Source organism: Pelmatolapia mariae, linkage group LG10_11 (genome assembly GCF_036321145.2).
Source record: "Pelmatolapia mariae isolate MD_Pm_ZW linkage group LG10_11, Pm_UMD_F_2, whole genome shotgun sequence".
Classification (NCBI taxonomy): Eukaryota; Metazoa; Chordata; class Actinopteri; order Cichliformes; family Cichlidae; genus Pelmatolapia; species Pelmatolapia mariae.
The window spans coordinates 71,385,485-71,401,463 of NC_086236.1; the positions used below are offsets into that span (position 1 = coordinate 71,385,485).

The window sequence follows — 15,979 nt, forward strand, 5'->3', positions numbered from 1 at the left end:
GCAATAAGCACAAGTTTGTACTTTCATTAAAAACAAAGGAAGGCACAACTTTCAAAGGACGTCTCATTACACAAAATCAGGAATGAGACTCCTAATTCAGCTTTCCTAACATGCAGTGTAAAGAGATGAAACGGCCTCTTTCCCCTCAGCTGGCTGTCATTATCTCAAATATTTCACCCATGTTTCCACCTGGCAAGCCTGAAACCACAAACAACAAAGGCCAAACTTTTCTACAAATTCAACACTTTCTATTGATGCTGGAGCCAGACTACCTTTAATAGGCCGTGTTGTTTGTTCACTTGAAAGTAAATGTCAGGACACAGTGCATGTGTGCGTGTGCGCGTGTGTGTGCATGTGCGTGTGTGTGTGTGTGTGTGTTTGCTGATCATTTTCTTTGCCGGCATAAAGAAAAGAAAAAACAGCATTCGAGGTCTTCCAGCTGAGCGACGTCACGCTCAGGCCTCTGCAGCGAATGTTAAACCAGCATCAGTCTGTACCACCCATCACACCACATACTGTTGAGTCCCTGCGAAACCTACTCTCTGGTTTCCGATGGTCACAATTAGTTCAAGTGTGAGATGTGACAGAAGGACGACACAGGAACAAGGAAGCCCAGCTGACCAGCTTCAGTTTGTCACACAGTGCAGTTTCTCCTCTTCCTCCTGCTTCTTTGTCGTGCCTAAAGTGGCACAGATGACTGCTTTAGAAAGCACAAAGGCTCAGAGTGAACTCTGAATGTCAGAAACACAGACCGCCTTTCTGTAGTCTGCGCTGTGACGGACTGATTCTGAAAGTGCTGCCCCTGCAGGGCAAATGTCATCCCGATTTGTAAAGCTTGACTACAGAGCTGTAACTTTCTATTGCTAATAATCAGATTTAAAGTAAAGTAGGTCAACATTTATAAGATCACCTAGAAGTCTAACTAACTTGCTGTGGATCCCAACTCGCTGGGAGAACAGAGAGCTCACTTTGGTTCTCAAGCATGCAGCGTCTCACATAAGTTGGGGGAGCCGGTGCAGTGGCCATGGCAACCTTGTTCGAGCCACAACAAGAGGGGTTTTGTGCTGGTGGGCCACGTAGTTGAGCCCTACTGTGACTGGCCTCCTTTTTAGTCTCTTTCACACTGCCTTTGTCTATCTGTCTCTTTTTCTCTTGCATTCATACTCATGCACACACACACACACAAACCAGTATTTTTATTTTTTTTTATCTGTTCCCAGGGTGCTTGGTGTCCCTGCATAGGGGAGTGTTTACAGGATGTTATCTCTGTCAGCGCTGGTCTCTCATCCCTCTGAGTGGGTTTTTTTATGGAATGCTGGAACAGGATAGAGGAGTTGCAAATGGGGAGTGACAAGAGCCCAGACAGACAGAGAGAGAGAGAGAGAGAGAGAGAGAGAGAGAGAGAGAGAGAGAGAGAGAGAGAGAGAGAGAGAGAGAGACTATATATATATCCTAAGGAGGCTGGTGCTCACAGGCACAGCTGGACTACTGGATAACTGGACTGCAGCCCATTGGATATTTAACTAAAAAGGTGAGTTTCTTCATTCTTTTCTAATTATTTGTTCAGAATCTTCATCATTTATTATTGTTTTTAAAGAAAGAAAGAAAGGAAGAAAGAGAAACTCATCGCCTATATCCATATAAACATTTACATTTTTCATTTCATGCTGTCAATGTTAAATGAAAAATTTAACTGGAATGCCACAGGTAGAGTGAGTCTTTCAGAGGATGTGGGCACTTGAAAAACCACATCCTAAGTGCGACAGAGCCGTTAAGTCTCCGTCGCACTTAGAGGAGAAACCGGAGTTTGATCAAGTGCCTGTGTGGGACTCGCCTTTTTCTCCTCTCTTTCTCTCACCAAAATATGTTTGATGTCAAAGAAGACTTTTTGGTTTTACAAGGGAGGTTATTACCAAGCAATTACCAAGATATTCAGTAAATACTTACTCCCCCTTTTTGTTTTCCTTCATTAGAATGTAATCTAAATCCGTTTTTTAATTCCAAATTAAAATTTTGAAAAGTTAATTTTTGTTGTTTGTCATTTGATTCTCATAGAAATGCACAAAAAATCTGATGGTATGTTACCAAATGAAGTAAATCTAATTAGCACAGTGATAGGAAAGGCTGTAAAATGACACCACTGATCTCATCACTGCAGCAGTCACTGGTGAGCTGATAAAGTGTTGTTACATATAAACTTGTATTTTTGTGGTTTTTTACACAAAAGTAAACCCTCACAAATATTACATCTGGGTGCATTCAATTAAACTGAGGCTGTAATGAGGAGGGAAATGTGGTTGTATTACTGAACAAGTGCACTGGTGGGGGATTTTCTTCTCTCAGTCTTGGGTGTGCCTTTTTCTGAGCTCCAGGGAACTAGAAATTAGTTAGCTCATCTCTTTTGGGTATTTTACATAGAAAAGTATAGAATCATCATCGAAGTAAATCCCCTTTTTTACCCATGTTGTGAACATCTGTGTTTGCTTTGGTTCTTGGCTATTGTTAGAGAAGTAAAAATGACATCCCAAAAGGCCAGCACTGCAGTGTTGCACAATATGTCCACGTCATAATTCATGAGTACACATACCATATTTGACATCTGTTCTGTTTTACCATCCATGAGGACTCGTTTGTGTACTTAATCTTTTTTTTTTTTTTTTTTTGGACCTGTGTCAATGCCACCAGGACTTAAAAACGAGTCCCTGTCATTAACTCATGCTCTGAGGGCGCGGCCTGAAACTGGATGCCTACATGTGCTGACATGACCTGCTGTTTGCTTTTATTGTAGAGTTTGTTTGTCGGGAACATGTTCTTAGAGAACCTATTCCTGAGACTGCAAACACTCTCCTACACAGGGGCACCATGCATGCTGTGAAAGGATTGAAAAAAGACAGAGAGAGACTTGATGTTACTTATATTTGCTAAAATAAAGAAAAAGCTGAGCCATATTTTATCTGAAATGCTAAAAAGTCTCAAATTAATGAACTTCACAAGGGTTTCGTGTTTCTTCTTCTTTCAGGCACCAGCAAAGCCTTTGGAAATCCTTTTAGATTAGTTAGTGTGAAACATATAGTTCAAAGATGAACAGTGTGGCAGACTGGCTCGTGAACAACAGGGACAAGATAGAGAAAGGTGTGGAGATCATGGGGCAAGCCTCTGAGGTGCTAGCTGCCACTGTGGGCCAGCTGCACCCCGTCTTGGAGGCCGTGTTCGTGGCCTCAGCCGAGCTGCTCAGCAACCCAGACAGCAAAGAGGCTCGCTACTTAACTCAACAATTCGAGATGGTGAACCAAAAACTTGAAGGAATCCAAGATGAGATTGATAAACTTGCCCTGGAGCTGCAGAGGACGTCGATGAACAAGCAAAACTTTGATCGAGAGGCACAGATGATCAGTCAGTATGAGAAGTTTCAGGTCTTTGTCAACGCCAAGCCAAAGTTCAAGGAGAAAAAGATGGAGAAATTCATCAGCCATTATGAGAGCACCGATATGGATTTAAACTTGGATGCCCTCTACAATTCTGTCACTGGGGAGAACACCTCAGGAGACCCTATGCTGGAAACTGTAGTTAATACAGAGCAGAGAAGCAGAAGGGCAGTGGAGGACTTCTGTGCTCGACTGAAGAAGCTTTTTGTGGTTGGCATTATTGCTGTCATGGGCTATGCTGCCCTCAAGGAAGGAGGAGTTGGGGAGGAGATAGTGAAGAAGTGGCAAGGACGAATGGAGGAAGTGGAAAAGCGGATGAAAGCAGCTGTGGATGACTGTACAGAGAACTTTGCCACACAAGCCAAGGTGGACATAGAGCATCTAGTTCAGGAGAACCCAGGCACTGCTGACCAGAACTTCACCAACACCATCTTGGATGCGCTTGCTAAGAAATACGACTGGGTGAACTGGTCCATCAGGGCCTTCAATGACCGGGAGCGCATTTTCTTTTTTAACTGGCTAGCTGGAAAGAAGTACCATGGAAGTGGAGGAGCCAACTGGTTTGACCTTTTGACCAAGAACAAGATCAAGATTGTGGTCTCTTTCTGTGTCAACCCGAAGCCTATTAACAAGAGTCAGATCCAGGATAAGATTGAGCAGGAGAAGTTGAAGGGGAACATGATGGCAGTTGCTCTGTCTTTGAACAAAAGCTTCCCCAACTGCCTGGTCCATGCTGTCAGCCATTACAAGGCAGTGGTGCAGTCCACCAACTTCCAAGAGGATTGTTACTACTTTGGAAAACACAAACGAGCGTACCTGTGCATTCATCCTGAGTAGGCCAATGAAAAATGTAATGTGTACCTTCTTATTGATGAATTTATGAATGTCTTTATCAGAGACTTGAAAAGATCTCCATTCAATATAGAAATGTATTCCTAAATCTTGCCTCTGTTGATGTGTAATCAGCTCTGTCTGGGTTTTGCTATGTGACCCATTGTCTAATGCAACAATTTATATTCTTATACATACATATGTGTAGCTTTGAGGTGAGAAAATTCAGAGCCAGACGTATCCATGCCAGCTTTGTCTTAGCATTAGGGTCGTGAATCTGTTCCCACTGAATACTAGCCTGCTAAGGGTGGATGACTGAGTAATATCTGTTTGTGAGCTTTCAGAGATTTTAAAATTATATGTGAAAATCTACCCTTGGAAAATGCTGGCTTTGGATGTTTTGAAAATGACATTCTTGACTATCAAAACTGGGTTTGAATGGGATTATTAGTCAGCGACTTGGTTCTGAGGTAAAAAAAAAATATTAATGAGGTGTTCAACAATTAAAAGAATAGTTCTACATTTGGGGGAAATGTGCATATTTGCTTGCTTGGCCTTCGATTTCTATATTAAAAATCGAAAGAGAAATCCGTCCATTCATTTTCTTCTGCTTATCCCTTGGGCCTACCTCAGCTGTCACAGGTGAAGGCCAAGGTAACACGGATCACCACTATATCAGACAGAGATATATTCATACTGAGAACCATTTAGAGTCACAATTATGTGTATTGTGGAAGGAAGCCAAAGCACTCATGAAGGCTTTAAGAGTGATTTAAGTTCACATTAGAGTAGTAGAGCTCATCTAATCTCAACAAAACAATCAAACAAACAAAAAATAACCACTTAAAAAAATTCAGGTCCCCTGTTATAAAAAGATAAGATAACATTTATTAGTCCCACAGGTGGGAAATTTGTTTTTTTTGTAATCAGTAAAGCTTTTCAAAATGTAAAGGAAATGTGTCATAAAGAATGATTCAGAGTGCACAAATGACTAATACTGTGGTAGACAGTGGAATTAATATTACCCACTCTCCAAATAAAAGCCTATTTTTAAAAAATCAAATATTTTGCTGTTTTTGGTGCTGTGATTAAACGGTATGCGTGTTTTACTTTCATTCTTAATAAACTAAAATTGCGGATATTTTGTCATCCTTTGTTATCGTTGTTACTCTCTTATTTAAAGGCTCGTGTTGAGTTCAAACGAACTCAGTCAGATTAGCTCTTTAACGGTTATAATGCTGTAATAACATGCCTTTGTTTATTAGATGGGTGGAGGCCGATCTGTATACAATATCAACAACAGTCTATTATGCTCACAACTGATTTTCCCTACACCACCCAGGATTTTTTTTTCTTTTTTCTTGTACTTCTTCTGGGTTTGACTGGGTGTGCCTGCTCTCTGTAACATGAGAGCCACATGACCAATAGGAAGGCAAACAGTCTGGAAGTTAGAGTTCTTCCGCAAACTTTATGAGGTGAGTCCGTTTCTCTTGAAAATGTTTCATAGTGGACAGGCACATTTTAACTGCGTGTGAGCAGAGACATTATAAGGGTCCTGTGGCCGTAGTGTTAGTGCTGATGAGTGGAGGATCGATTCAGCTTAATCGACTTCATACCACTCTCGTTACATAATCGAGCTGTTTTTTTTTAAATCCGCTTTTTGTTCACTGCTGTTAAAAGTCCTCATATATTTTGTTAACGCGGGTTGTTTTAATAAAGCGGAGTGGGTGATTAGACGAATCTGCAAAATTTAATGCAGTTCACGCAAAAACTTTTATGGGCGTTGGTTGCCAGATCTGGTGCCACCGCTTTACTTTTTCCAGGAAGTGCTTGTTTTTTTTAATCCACTGACGCGGCTGCGCTGTAACGCAAACCTAATCTGTGGTGTGAAGCTGCTATGTTTGTTTGTTTCTCTGCCCATCAGATGTAAAACGATACAATTACAACCCTCGCGCGCGGACTGATCGATACTTCATCCATTAAGAGAGCGCATTTAACAGAGCGTTAAGTTTTTTCCCTGCTCAGTGGTCAGACTGAGTGGTCAGCTGTCAGATGGAGGGTTTGTTCGACTGTCCAGATGAAGCTGGCACTAAAGTCAGTGCAGATAGCGCATGCGCGTTGTGTTTCTTGCCACTGCACAGATCCTCATATAAATTTGCCATTAGCATATCACAGTGTTTAAATTCTGCACAGTAATAATAGATGAGAGGAAAACCGTCACCCTGGCTGATATTTTTATTATATTGCTCTTTGAGACCGTATCAACACATAAGCAGCATATAATTGGTCAGTTCAGTCCTGAGCTGACAGAGCTAAAGGTTACGCCTCTCCAGTGGGTCACACACAGCTGAAAGGTCATCATAATATTAATGGAGTACAAAAAGGACAAAGACACTTCTATAATGTTTGCTGATTTGTAGAATATACTGTATTTACCCTCCTCTTTGGTCTTTGAGTACTTATTTTCAAAAGGCAAATTCATGTTTGTATAACTGTGAACAACTTAAAGATACCTGAAATGTAACTAAAGACCCCAAAAGGGTGAAAATCACAGAAATCATTTTGCATTTTTCTTTAGATTTTTAATGTAAAAGCTTGATCTGAAAAGCTCTGGAGTTAGAAAATATACTGGTCAAATAGGAGCAGCAGAAGAATGACTAAAACAGCATCTAAATGGCAGTCCACAGACTGCGGTGTGCATCTCTGTTATGTGAGCTGCAGCAGCTCTTTGTCTATGAAAATGTGATTTCTTTAAGCACTTTTATGTTTGAAGCATCTGCGTGGAGGTGTTTCATGCACTCAGACTGCAGTTACAAAACCCACGAGACCCCGAGAAGGAGCGAAACTGAGAGATACCATCAGTGGAAACATTTTTTATGCTTAAATCAAATGAGATGCAGTAACTGGAAATGCTCTAACCTCCTGCTGGAATTTCCTAGTTTGCTGTTTTTCTTAATTTTTAGAACAAAATTGCACAAATATAACATCCTACATATGTTATATTTGAGAAACAGCGAAGTGAACAGCCTTCAAGTTTCCCCTTTGCTGTCTGGGTTGCTGAACATATAATATCCGTTATATCACTTTTTTTGTTGAAGAGGTTTGTGTTTGTTTATTCACAGGTGTGGCACTTTGAGAATAGAGTTCTTGTGGAGAGTTAGATGAAATTAATCATATTTCTCCATTAAATATGAAGCAGCTGATTAGCTTAGTTTGTCATAAAGAATGGTAAACAACATGTCTAGCCCTTTCCCAAAGAATTCTTGGCCGGGAGCAGTGACTTTGACTCCAGGCCAAAATGTAGCCAATAGAACATAGCTAAACCCCAAATTCTTTTGCGCTTAAGTTTTTGTATAAATTAATCAAACAAGATGAACATTTACTGGGCACTTTATTAAGTACAAGTGTAAAAATCTAATGCAATCCAGTGCAACAGCTTTTCCCTCAAATAAAGATGCAATGTGTTCAGTATTTTGCTGACATTGTCAAAAAGGCAATATGTCTTTTTTTATATATTACTTAGGTTATAGTCAGAGATGATTACATTTAAGTTTCTTTCATTTCCACCAGCCATTGTGCTGGTTATAACGTTGTTTTATTGCGAGAGGATAGCTTCTTATCTGCATCCTGCCAAGAAAAAAGTAGGTGTGTTTTCAAAAAAGGCCAAACTATTCCTTTAATTTGTGTTCAGATTTGCTAAAATCTGATCACCTGTCTAGACATCCTTTGTGCTGGTGTCTGATAGCTGCAGAGGTGTGCGATGCGTCAGCCTGAGAAATGGGTGCTATCTTCTGCAGTTTAGCCACATAAACCCCCCTGGGACAGACTTGACCTCAGCAGATAGATAAATGAGCTGACAGATTATTTTCCATTGTCTTGTTGCCGTGGTAACTTGCTGAGTTTCACTGGAAAACGCACCCTCGCCCAGCAAGTTTAACCTCTTTACACTTAATCACTTCCCACGCCTGCTGCTCTGATATCGACTGAGGAGAAACAGCACTGCTGCTTCTCACTCAGCTCCAAATGAAACACACCACGTGAACAAGACCAGAAACCTGAACTGAAGAGTGTGACGGCAGATTCTTTACCGAGAGCTGCAAAATAAACAGTCACGGGGCCCTGTTTTTTTTTTTTTTTCCACACAAATGAAAGTTTCTTCCAAAATTGCACATTTCCAGATTTGCACAAAGGACATGTCTGAACATGCCCAGGAAATCAGTTAGTGTTGCTCTTGCTGTGAGTCCTGGAATTTGGAAATGTTGTTCAGACTAAGACTTTCCAAGTTCAACAAGGATCCGGTTTTTAGGCTGAAATGAAGGGAAAACTTTTTCCCCCTGCATATCAATAAATGCCCAGCATGCTTTAATTTGTGGAAGGGTTATTGCCATCTTGAATTTAACCCTCAATTTTACTTTTACTTCTTGCTTGCTATTTTCTTTTTTATTATTATTATTACAAAAATTCTTGATTAGATTTAGGAAAAGGTCACTGCTTTGACAACATTAGTCCTGCATGTAGAAAAGTGAAGCCCATCCAATATATGAGACTAAGGGATTCTTTACAAGCCCTCATATGTCTGTCATGACCTGTTTCACTTCTATAAACCCAGAGCATCGAGCACACAAGCAAAAGAGCACCTTATGTGTGTCGGTTAGCAGCTGTGGTGCTATGGCCATTTTTAACGCTTTGGAAATGACAGACTTTCACTACTCAAAGTGAAGCTTTCAGACATATCACACCGTCTTCCTTTCATTCAGCTTTTATGGGAACTGATCTGTTGCCAGAAGCTCATGAACTGTCCTGACTTCACGTGTTACACTTTTAGAGGCTTCCTGATAATTTTGGCCTTGAGTTTTCAGTTTTTCCAGACATGTTTTCAGTCTTTATGTTAAGCTAAGTTGCCGGCTACAGCTTCATTATAATGTTGAATCTATTTTATAATTTAACCCTTTGCAAAAAGGCAACAAAATAATGGATTTCAAACTCTTTCTTAGGCATTTAATTTTACTTTTAACTTGGAAAACAGCCCATTGAACAGTGTGACTTAAAGAGGGGATAGTTGCATTTAACAGTCCAAGTACATAATTTAGTTCCACATGCTTTTATTCTCTGCAAGTTTGCCATGGTAAGCATGTGAGCTCTGTGTTTCTCAGTTAGACTTGGCTTGGCATGGCTTGAAACCAGTCAGTGCTCCTCCATGTTGTCTTTGCATAATAGTCACTCTGTTGAGGAATAGCTGTTTAAGTTGAATGTAAATGTTGAGCAGATACAATTTACCTCCCAGCGGTTAACATACGAATAACATGCAGCAGTTCAGCCCATACCAGTCCTCCGTCATTACTGAACTCTCTTGGCATTGTTGAGTCATTGCTTATTGGGTGTGACCAGCAGCCAGCACTGAAGCTCACTTGGCTGTTTCTCTCTTTCCTTATCAGCGTTTGCTGCGTAGTAAGAAGCACAAGGCCTACAGTCTACAGTCCAACAACACTGGAACAGAGCTGTAAGTAGAGTTAGAAGACCAAAAACTGACCCCTCAATCTCTGTTTTACTTTGACTGTTGTTAATATTACAAGAGGATCAGTTCTGACTGTTTCTAAGAATGTGATTGTTTTTCTTCAGTCTGAGAGAGACGTCAGCAAAGATGGCAAATCCACTACAGAAGCTTGTGTCTGAGAAAAAGGACATGGTGGAGACAGTGATGGAAGTGTTTGAGCAAGGAGCTGAAGTGGTGGCCAGCATCGCCGGTGACCTCTTCCCCGTCTTCGCCATCGCAGCCCCGATTGTCAAGCTGGCTCTGGACAACGTGGAGAGCAAAGAGGCCGCATTCATGAAGGAGCAGTTTCAGAAGGTCAGAGATCGGCTGGATGTAGTGTCTGAGGAGCTTCAGCGGATCAATGAGGAGATCAAGAAGAGCGGAGTGGATTCTACGTACTTCCCCGTTGAGGAAAACATTACTAATCAGTTCAGGAAGTACATGGACATCCTCAACGCCAAACCTAAGTTCCGGGAAGTGAAGAAGAAGCTCTTCCTGGAGCATTTCGCCAAGACCGGAGGCGACAAAAATATTAACACCCTATTCAACGTTGTGATGGGAGAAAGTTTCTCTGGGGAACCTTTGCTCGAGATCATCCTTAACTATGAGGAGAAAAATCGCCGGGTGATGGAAGACTTTTGCGCCCGTCTGAAGAAGCTCTTCTGCATTGCGCTCATTGCACTGCTGGGCCACGCTGCTCTGAAAGGATATGATGAGGAGGACGATCTTCTGAAAGAGTGGGGTGAGAAGATGAAGGCTGTCCAGGGTAAAATGAACGCTGTCATTGAAGACTGCATCGTCAGCTTCCCTAAACAAGCTGAAGAAGACTCCCGACGACTGGTGAGAGATCAGCAAGATTTAACCAACCAACAGCTAGCCGATGCTATGATAGAGAAGCTAAAGAAGAAGTATGACTGGGTGGGCTGGTCTGTGCGTATATTTAAATCTCCTTCAGGCCTGTTTGTCAACAAGAAGGATTTCCAATGTGCAACGGGAAAGAACCGCTTCCAAGTGCCTTCCTCGGATGAGAAACTGAACGTGTGGGTGTCCTACAGCTCCTCGCCTGAGCCTGTGGACAAGAGCCACATCCAACAGCTGATCCAGTCTCAGAAGAAACTCACAGTGGTTGGGGTCGCTGAGTTCCTGTTCGAGAAGTTACCCGGCGACTGTGTAGTTCACACAATCAAATCCACCAAAGACCTGGCCTGCTCGTGGAGCTTCGAAGATGAACTTCACTACTGGGAGGAGCACAAAAACTTCTACGTCTGTGTTCACTCAGCTTGATGTTTTAGACACTGAACAAAACTCCAAAAGTCACTCATTCTGCGTATGTGTTTGTTTGTGTACCACATCATCATTTCTGCACAGATAATTGGTGCACCTTTGTTTAACCTGAGCTCCTCTGGGCAGTTGTTTTGAAGCCCTTATCTAAATGAATGGGTACAAAGCCAGAATATTTACTTCAGTGGTCATTAGAAGATAAAAAGACGTTTCTTCCAAAAGAATGGTTAAAATGATTTGTTCTCAACAGTTATACTTCTACTAATGAAAAGTTTGATAATGTTACAACTCATTTAATTGCTCAGTCTGGAGTGATGACACAATCAGTCTCTGTTCATCTCACCAGCACCGGGAACAGACATTTTGCATATATAAAAGGAGTAGACATGTTTGCCTTTAAACAGTTACAGTGGTTATGAATATGGCTAATATGTTTCCCAGGTGTTGATTAGGGTCAAAACATCTGCAGTCTTTGCCATTAAAGAATTTCATAGACTTTCATAGATTTGTATTCAGGATTCTTGTAGTACCAGTGTCTGATATTATACAGTATATGCCTTCCCAAACTGCACTACCATAATCATTTTTTTTATGCTGAAATGTTCTTTTTTCTGACATTCATCCACAAGAAGTTCACATAAACTAGACTGGAGAAAAGGCACAAAGAATTGTGAATACAAAAATACAGAGAAATGAAACAGCAAACATGGTGGTTGATCCACTAACGAACAGATCAACAGCTGAAATGTAGCGGAGCATGATGTTCCACAGTTGAGGTTCATGATTGTGCTTAAATTGTGTTGTGGGAGGCATATTTACTTGTTATCTAGTAAAGCTATAGGTAAGTGTGCCATTTTCCTTTTTTTTCTGCTAACTCCAAGCATAACGATAATAAGTGTGGTATATGTCTTACCTAAAAAAGCTTAAAAGCTTTTTAAACATTATTTTGGGACAAAATCTCCAAACTCAGGAAGCATTTTCTCGCTTTCCCTTGACCACAGAAATGAATCCTGAGGCTCTCATCCTGTTCAGAGAGAAAGAAGGTTTCAAAATAACGGCCCAAATGTGCCTGAAGGTGTTGCTAAGGTGGCTGCAGAGTAGTAAGACTTTATCCAGCGTTGACCAAACACAGCTGTGCTTTGTTTCTTTCTCAAGACAGATACAAGTGCTCACCTCTTGGCTTACTTTGCATTAGTGTAAATTGTATCATTTTTTATGAAAGTTGTGGGTTTTAAAGTTTTTACAGAAACTTTGCCAGGAGCTAATCAGCTAATATTTTCCACTGTTATGAAATTTGGGAGGACGTGGTTGTTTCTTTGCAGCAGGACATGCTGGGGACTTTGTTGTTACGGTTCATCTGTCACAGAGAGATTGTGCTTGTGCTGGTGCTGATAAGTGCTGACTTCGCCCTGTTGAGGACATCTACACCAAAGCCTTTGAGAGAAAATGATTCCAGGCATTTAGAGAGACTGAAATGCAAATTATTCTTGTTCTCAGTTGGTGAAATAATAATAAATGTCTTCACTTGAAGCTGTACAGCACACAGCACAAGAGCTCACAAAAGGCCTCAGTTTTTATTCACACCCTGTTACTGACATGCTGAGGTACTGTTTTGTTTACTGACAGGTGCCTAAAATATTCTTGTGTCACAATTTTGCCTGTGAGCTTGTGCAACATAAACTGGAAGTTTGAACGTACCCAAACCCCGATCTTCACTTTTTTGAGGGTATAAACAGTTTTGGGTTTTTTGTGGGATCAATCTTGGTTTTGGGATATGAAATTAATAGATTTTTTTTAGATTTTAATACAAAAATTGTATAATCTGACCACTATATGGACTCTACTTTATAAGGACAGTAGCAGCTGCTCATAGTTTTCCACACCACTATAACCAATCTGTCTTCCTTCTGTTTCTTTATTATTTTATGTTATTATATAAGTCTAATAAATTTTACTAATTATCAATAAAATTGTATGCAACACTGATTTGAATGTAAAAATGACTGACAGAAAATTCTTATGTTGCACATCTGTGTCATATTATTTCCATAAAGTGTTTTGGGGAAATTAGTGTCTTAGATTAAAATGTATGCACCAAAAGCACTGAATGTAACAAATCTTCCAAGTAAACATAATCACGCATCTTTTCTTTGTTTATCATCATTAATTTATTGCAGTTGCAGTTTGCGTGTTCGTTATAAGATCCAAACTGTTTCTAACTGGCAAATGTTGTAATCTGGGATCATTTTGGCTAATTGGTGTTAAGTTCTACAAAATAATTAAAGACCTGATTTACTACTAAAACAAACAACATTATTTATTGACTCCAATGATGTCAAGACATTTATTCATCAAAATATGTGTCTGTTACTCAAACTTTCTATATTTTTATTGAATACTTTGCTGATTCTTGAGGGTGAAATCTCACTCAAAATCTCAATTAAAAAGTCAGCATCAGCAGCAGAGTAGCTCCAGCTGACACTGGTACTTCAGCAGTCATTCGTACTGCATTTGTTGTAAAAACAAAACAAAACAAAACAAAACAAAAATACTTGAGCACTGAGCTATTTGTTTTGTACTTTAAAAAAAATTAACTTGATAAAGACATCCTCAAATTCAGTCACTAGTAACTATGAAGATGTGAAATCAACATTTGACTGGTCCCAGGTGTCCACAGAATGAAATGTGAAGCTGAAACACAATCACCAAAGAACACCCTGATAAAAGTTACAGTTTTACCTCGTTCTAATCAAAAATGTAAATTAGAGAATATTTATCAATCTTATCAAAAAGTCCATAAATATTTATCTTATAGAATCTGCTCTGAAGCTCCAGCTCTACTAAATTTAATGCAGAGATGAAGTCCCATTTATTAAATGTGATAATTAATTGCGTTATTAGGACCACCCAGTGATCTTGACCACTGCATTCTGTATCTTGGTATGGAATAATTTCATCACACCAGCCAGTCCATCCGTTCATTTTCTTCCACACGGGGAGCTAGAGCCTATTCCAGCTACAAAAAACAGGAGACATTGTGGACAGGTTGCAAGTCTGTTGCAGGGCTAACATAGACAACCATTCACACAGACACAATTGAGAATCAACCTAACCCAACTAACTACATGTCTTTGGACTGTGAGAGGAAGCCAGAGTGCCTGGAGAGAACCCACACAGACACGGGAGAATACACCAGCTGGCCATCTGCTGACATAACTACCATGCCACCGTGCTACCTCCACACCAGTCAAGATCTCAGGTAAGCAGCAGAGAGAGACCTTCAATTATCTAGAAAGAAGAAAAGAGGTAATATTACATAAAATTCTGCCCCATTGAGACTGAGTAAGATATTTAACTCTCAGCTGTTCTGTGGCTATTTTACAGCTTAGAAAAAAAGGAAGGATATTATGGTTTTCTAGTTTGGAGACACCCAAAGTGCTCTGTAATTATGTGGTTGTGGCTTTTCTATCTTTGGCATATAAACACTCATGTCCCAGCAGTCCTGCAACGCATTGCACTGTGGGTCAAGTGCCCCAACAGAAATGAACAAGTGCAACAAAATTCCAGTGTGTCAACGAGATATTTATAGAGTTTAAAAAATAAATAAATAAAATGAGTAAATGGAAACATAAGGAGTGTCACAATATATTCCAATGATGCTTTACGCTTATTTTAATTGCTTAATTGAGGGCTGTCAGAAACATTTTAATAATTTATAGATGAAGGAGGAGGAGGAGGAGGAGGAGGAGACCAAAGACAGACTGAAGTCCAACATTGAAATCTTTAATCAGTAATCTGGAAGTCTCAATGATTTTTGCTTAGCAAAGCAAGAAGCCATGGAGAACTAAACAAAAACTAGAAGTAAAACTAATGTGAAGGTGAGTGATTTCAAAACAAAATGATCCAAGAAAACAGAGATGAAGAACCATTACCAACTGCTAAAAAATGAAGCCCCCACACAGGTCCAAAAACCTGCAGTTCCTTCAGTGTCCACTTGAGGTTGGCTCCAAAAGTGAGTCAGTCCCCCACAGACTCCTGTGTTAAACTGTTGAACTTTACAATAGAAATACAACTACCTTACAGGGGAACACCTCTGAAGAGGACAGCTCTCATTAGGGGTGCAATCTGGGACTCTCCACCAGCTGTTTTAAAACTGAAGAAGCAGCTTGGATGAGAGGCAAAACATCTACAAAAACCAAACAAAGACTACCATTACCTGGATGACTGAGATCTTAAACAGACCAACTCTGAGACGGTTGTACTGATCTTTACTCAAAATGATTAAAGCTCATAGAAAGATGAGTCCTGTCAGTCCTGTCTGTATATGCATCTACTCTTAATCATGTTTACATTCAAGGTCATGAATTTAATACGAGCAAGCTTCGACAGACTTTGATAGTAAAATGAACGGAGAGAAGACAAAAGGATACAAAGAGAAGTTTAAAGAAAACTCAAACAAAGAAACTGATGCAGCAAAATTATACACAACACTGCCTGTAACTTGGATTTAAAGCTTATAATATAATACAAAAAAAAGGTCATGGGAGAAAATCAGAAAGCAGAGAGAAAACTATAATTGCAGCAGGAACTTTATAATAAATTTGGAGGGCTCAGATTTTCTTTTGTTTGGCTCTGTTTACCAAATCTGACTTAAGTAGCAGACAGGGCCTGTTGTCTGGATACCTGTTTGCCAAGACTGAGACAGAAGGAGCTTAAACTTTCCCTCTGCTTCTTAGCAAACCAAATCTCGCTTAAGTGCTTTCCAAATTTCCACTGGCAATTAACTCTGTTACATCAGTGAGCTGAGACCTCACAGTCTGCTTCATCAGCAACTTAGACAGTAAAGCTTTGAGAAAATGAGCCTGAAAATGATCAACATGTGTAATACTGAAGGGTTTGCCTCTCACAA

At 40.1% G+C, this 15,979-nt stretch overlaps 2 protein-coding genes across 2 annotated transcripts; both read left to right on the top strand.

The window, feature by feature from the left end:
* Positions 1-1,278: 1,278 nt before the first annotated feature.
* On the top strand, positions 1,279-5,388 carry rpz5 (rapunzel 5). Its single transcript, XM_063485849.1, has 2 exons — positions 1,279-1,531; positions 3,020-5,388. Exon 2 carries the CDS (start codon positions 3,081-3,083, stop codon positions 4,260-4,262), a length of 1,182 nt encoding a protein of 393 aa, XP_063341919.1. The 5' UTR covers positions 1,279-1,531; positions 3,020-3,080; the 3' UTR covers positions 4,263-5,388.
* Positions 5,389-5,517: 129 nt separating this feature from the next.
* Positions 5,518-13,056, top strand: rpz4 (rapunzel 4). Its single transcript, XM_063485850.1, has 3 exons — positions 5,518-5,731; positions 9,692-9,756; positions 9,876-13,056. The coding sequence occupies exon 3, from the start codon at positions 9,898-9,900 to the stop codon at positions 11,071-11,073; it is 1,176 nt and encodes a 391-aa protein (XP_063341920.1). The 5' UTR covers positions 5,518-5,731; positions 9,692-9,756; positions 9,876-9,897; the 3' UTR covers positions 11,074-13,056.
* The last annotated feature ends 2,923 nt before the right edge of the window (positions 13,057-15,979 follow it).

What these genes read in the sequence shown, in the direction of transcription:
- rpz5 (XM_063485849.1), top strand. Translation starts at nt 3,081, where the DNA reads ATGAACAGTGTGGCAGACTGGCTCGTGAACAACAGGGACAAGATAGAG.
- rpz4 (XM_063485850.1), top strand. Translation starts at nt 9,898, where the DNA reads ATGGCAAATCCACTACAGAAGCTTGTGTCTGAGAAAAAGGACATGGTG.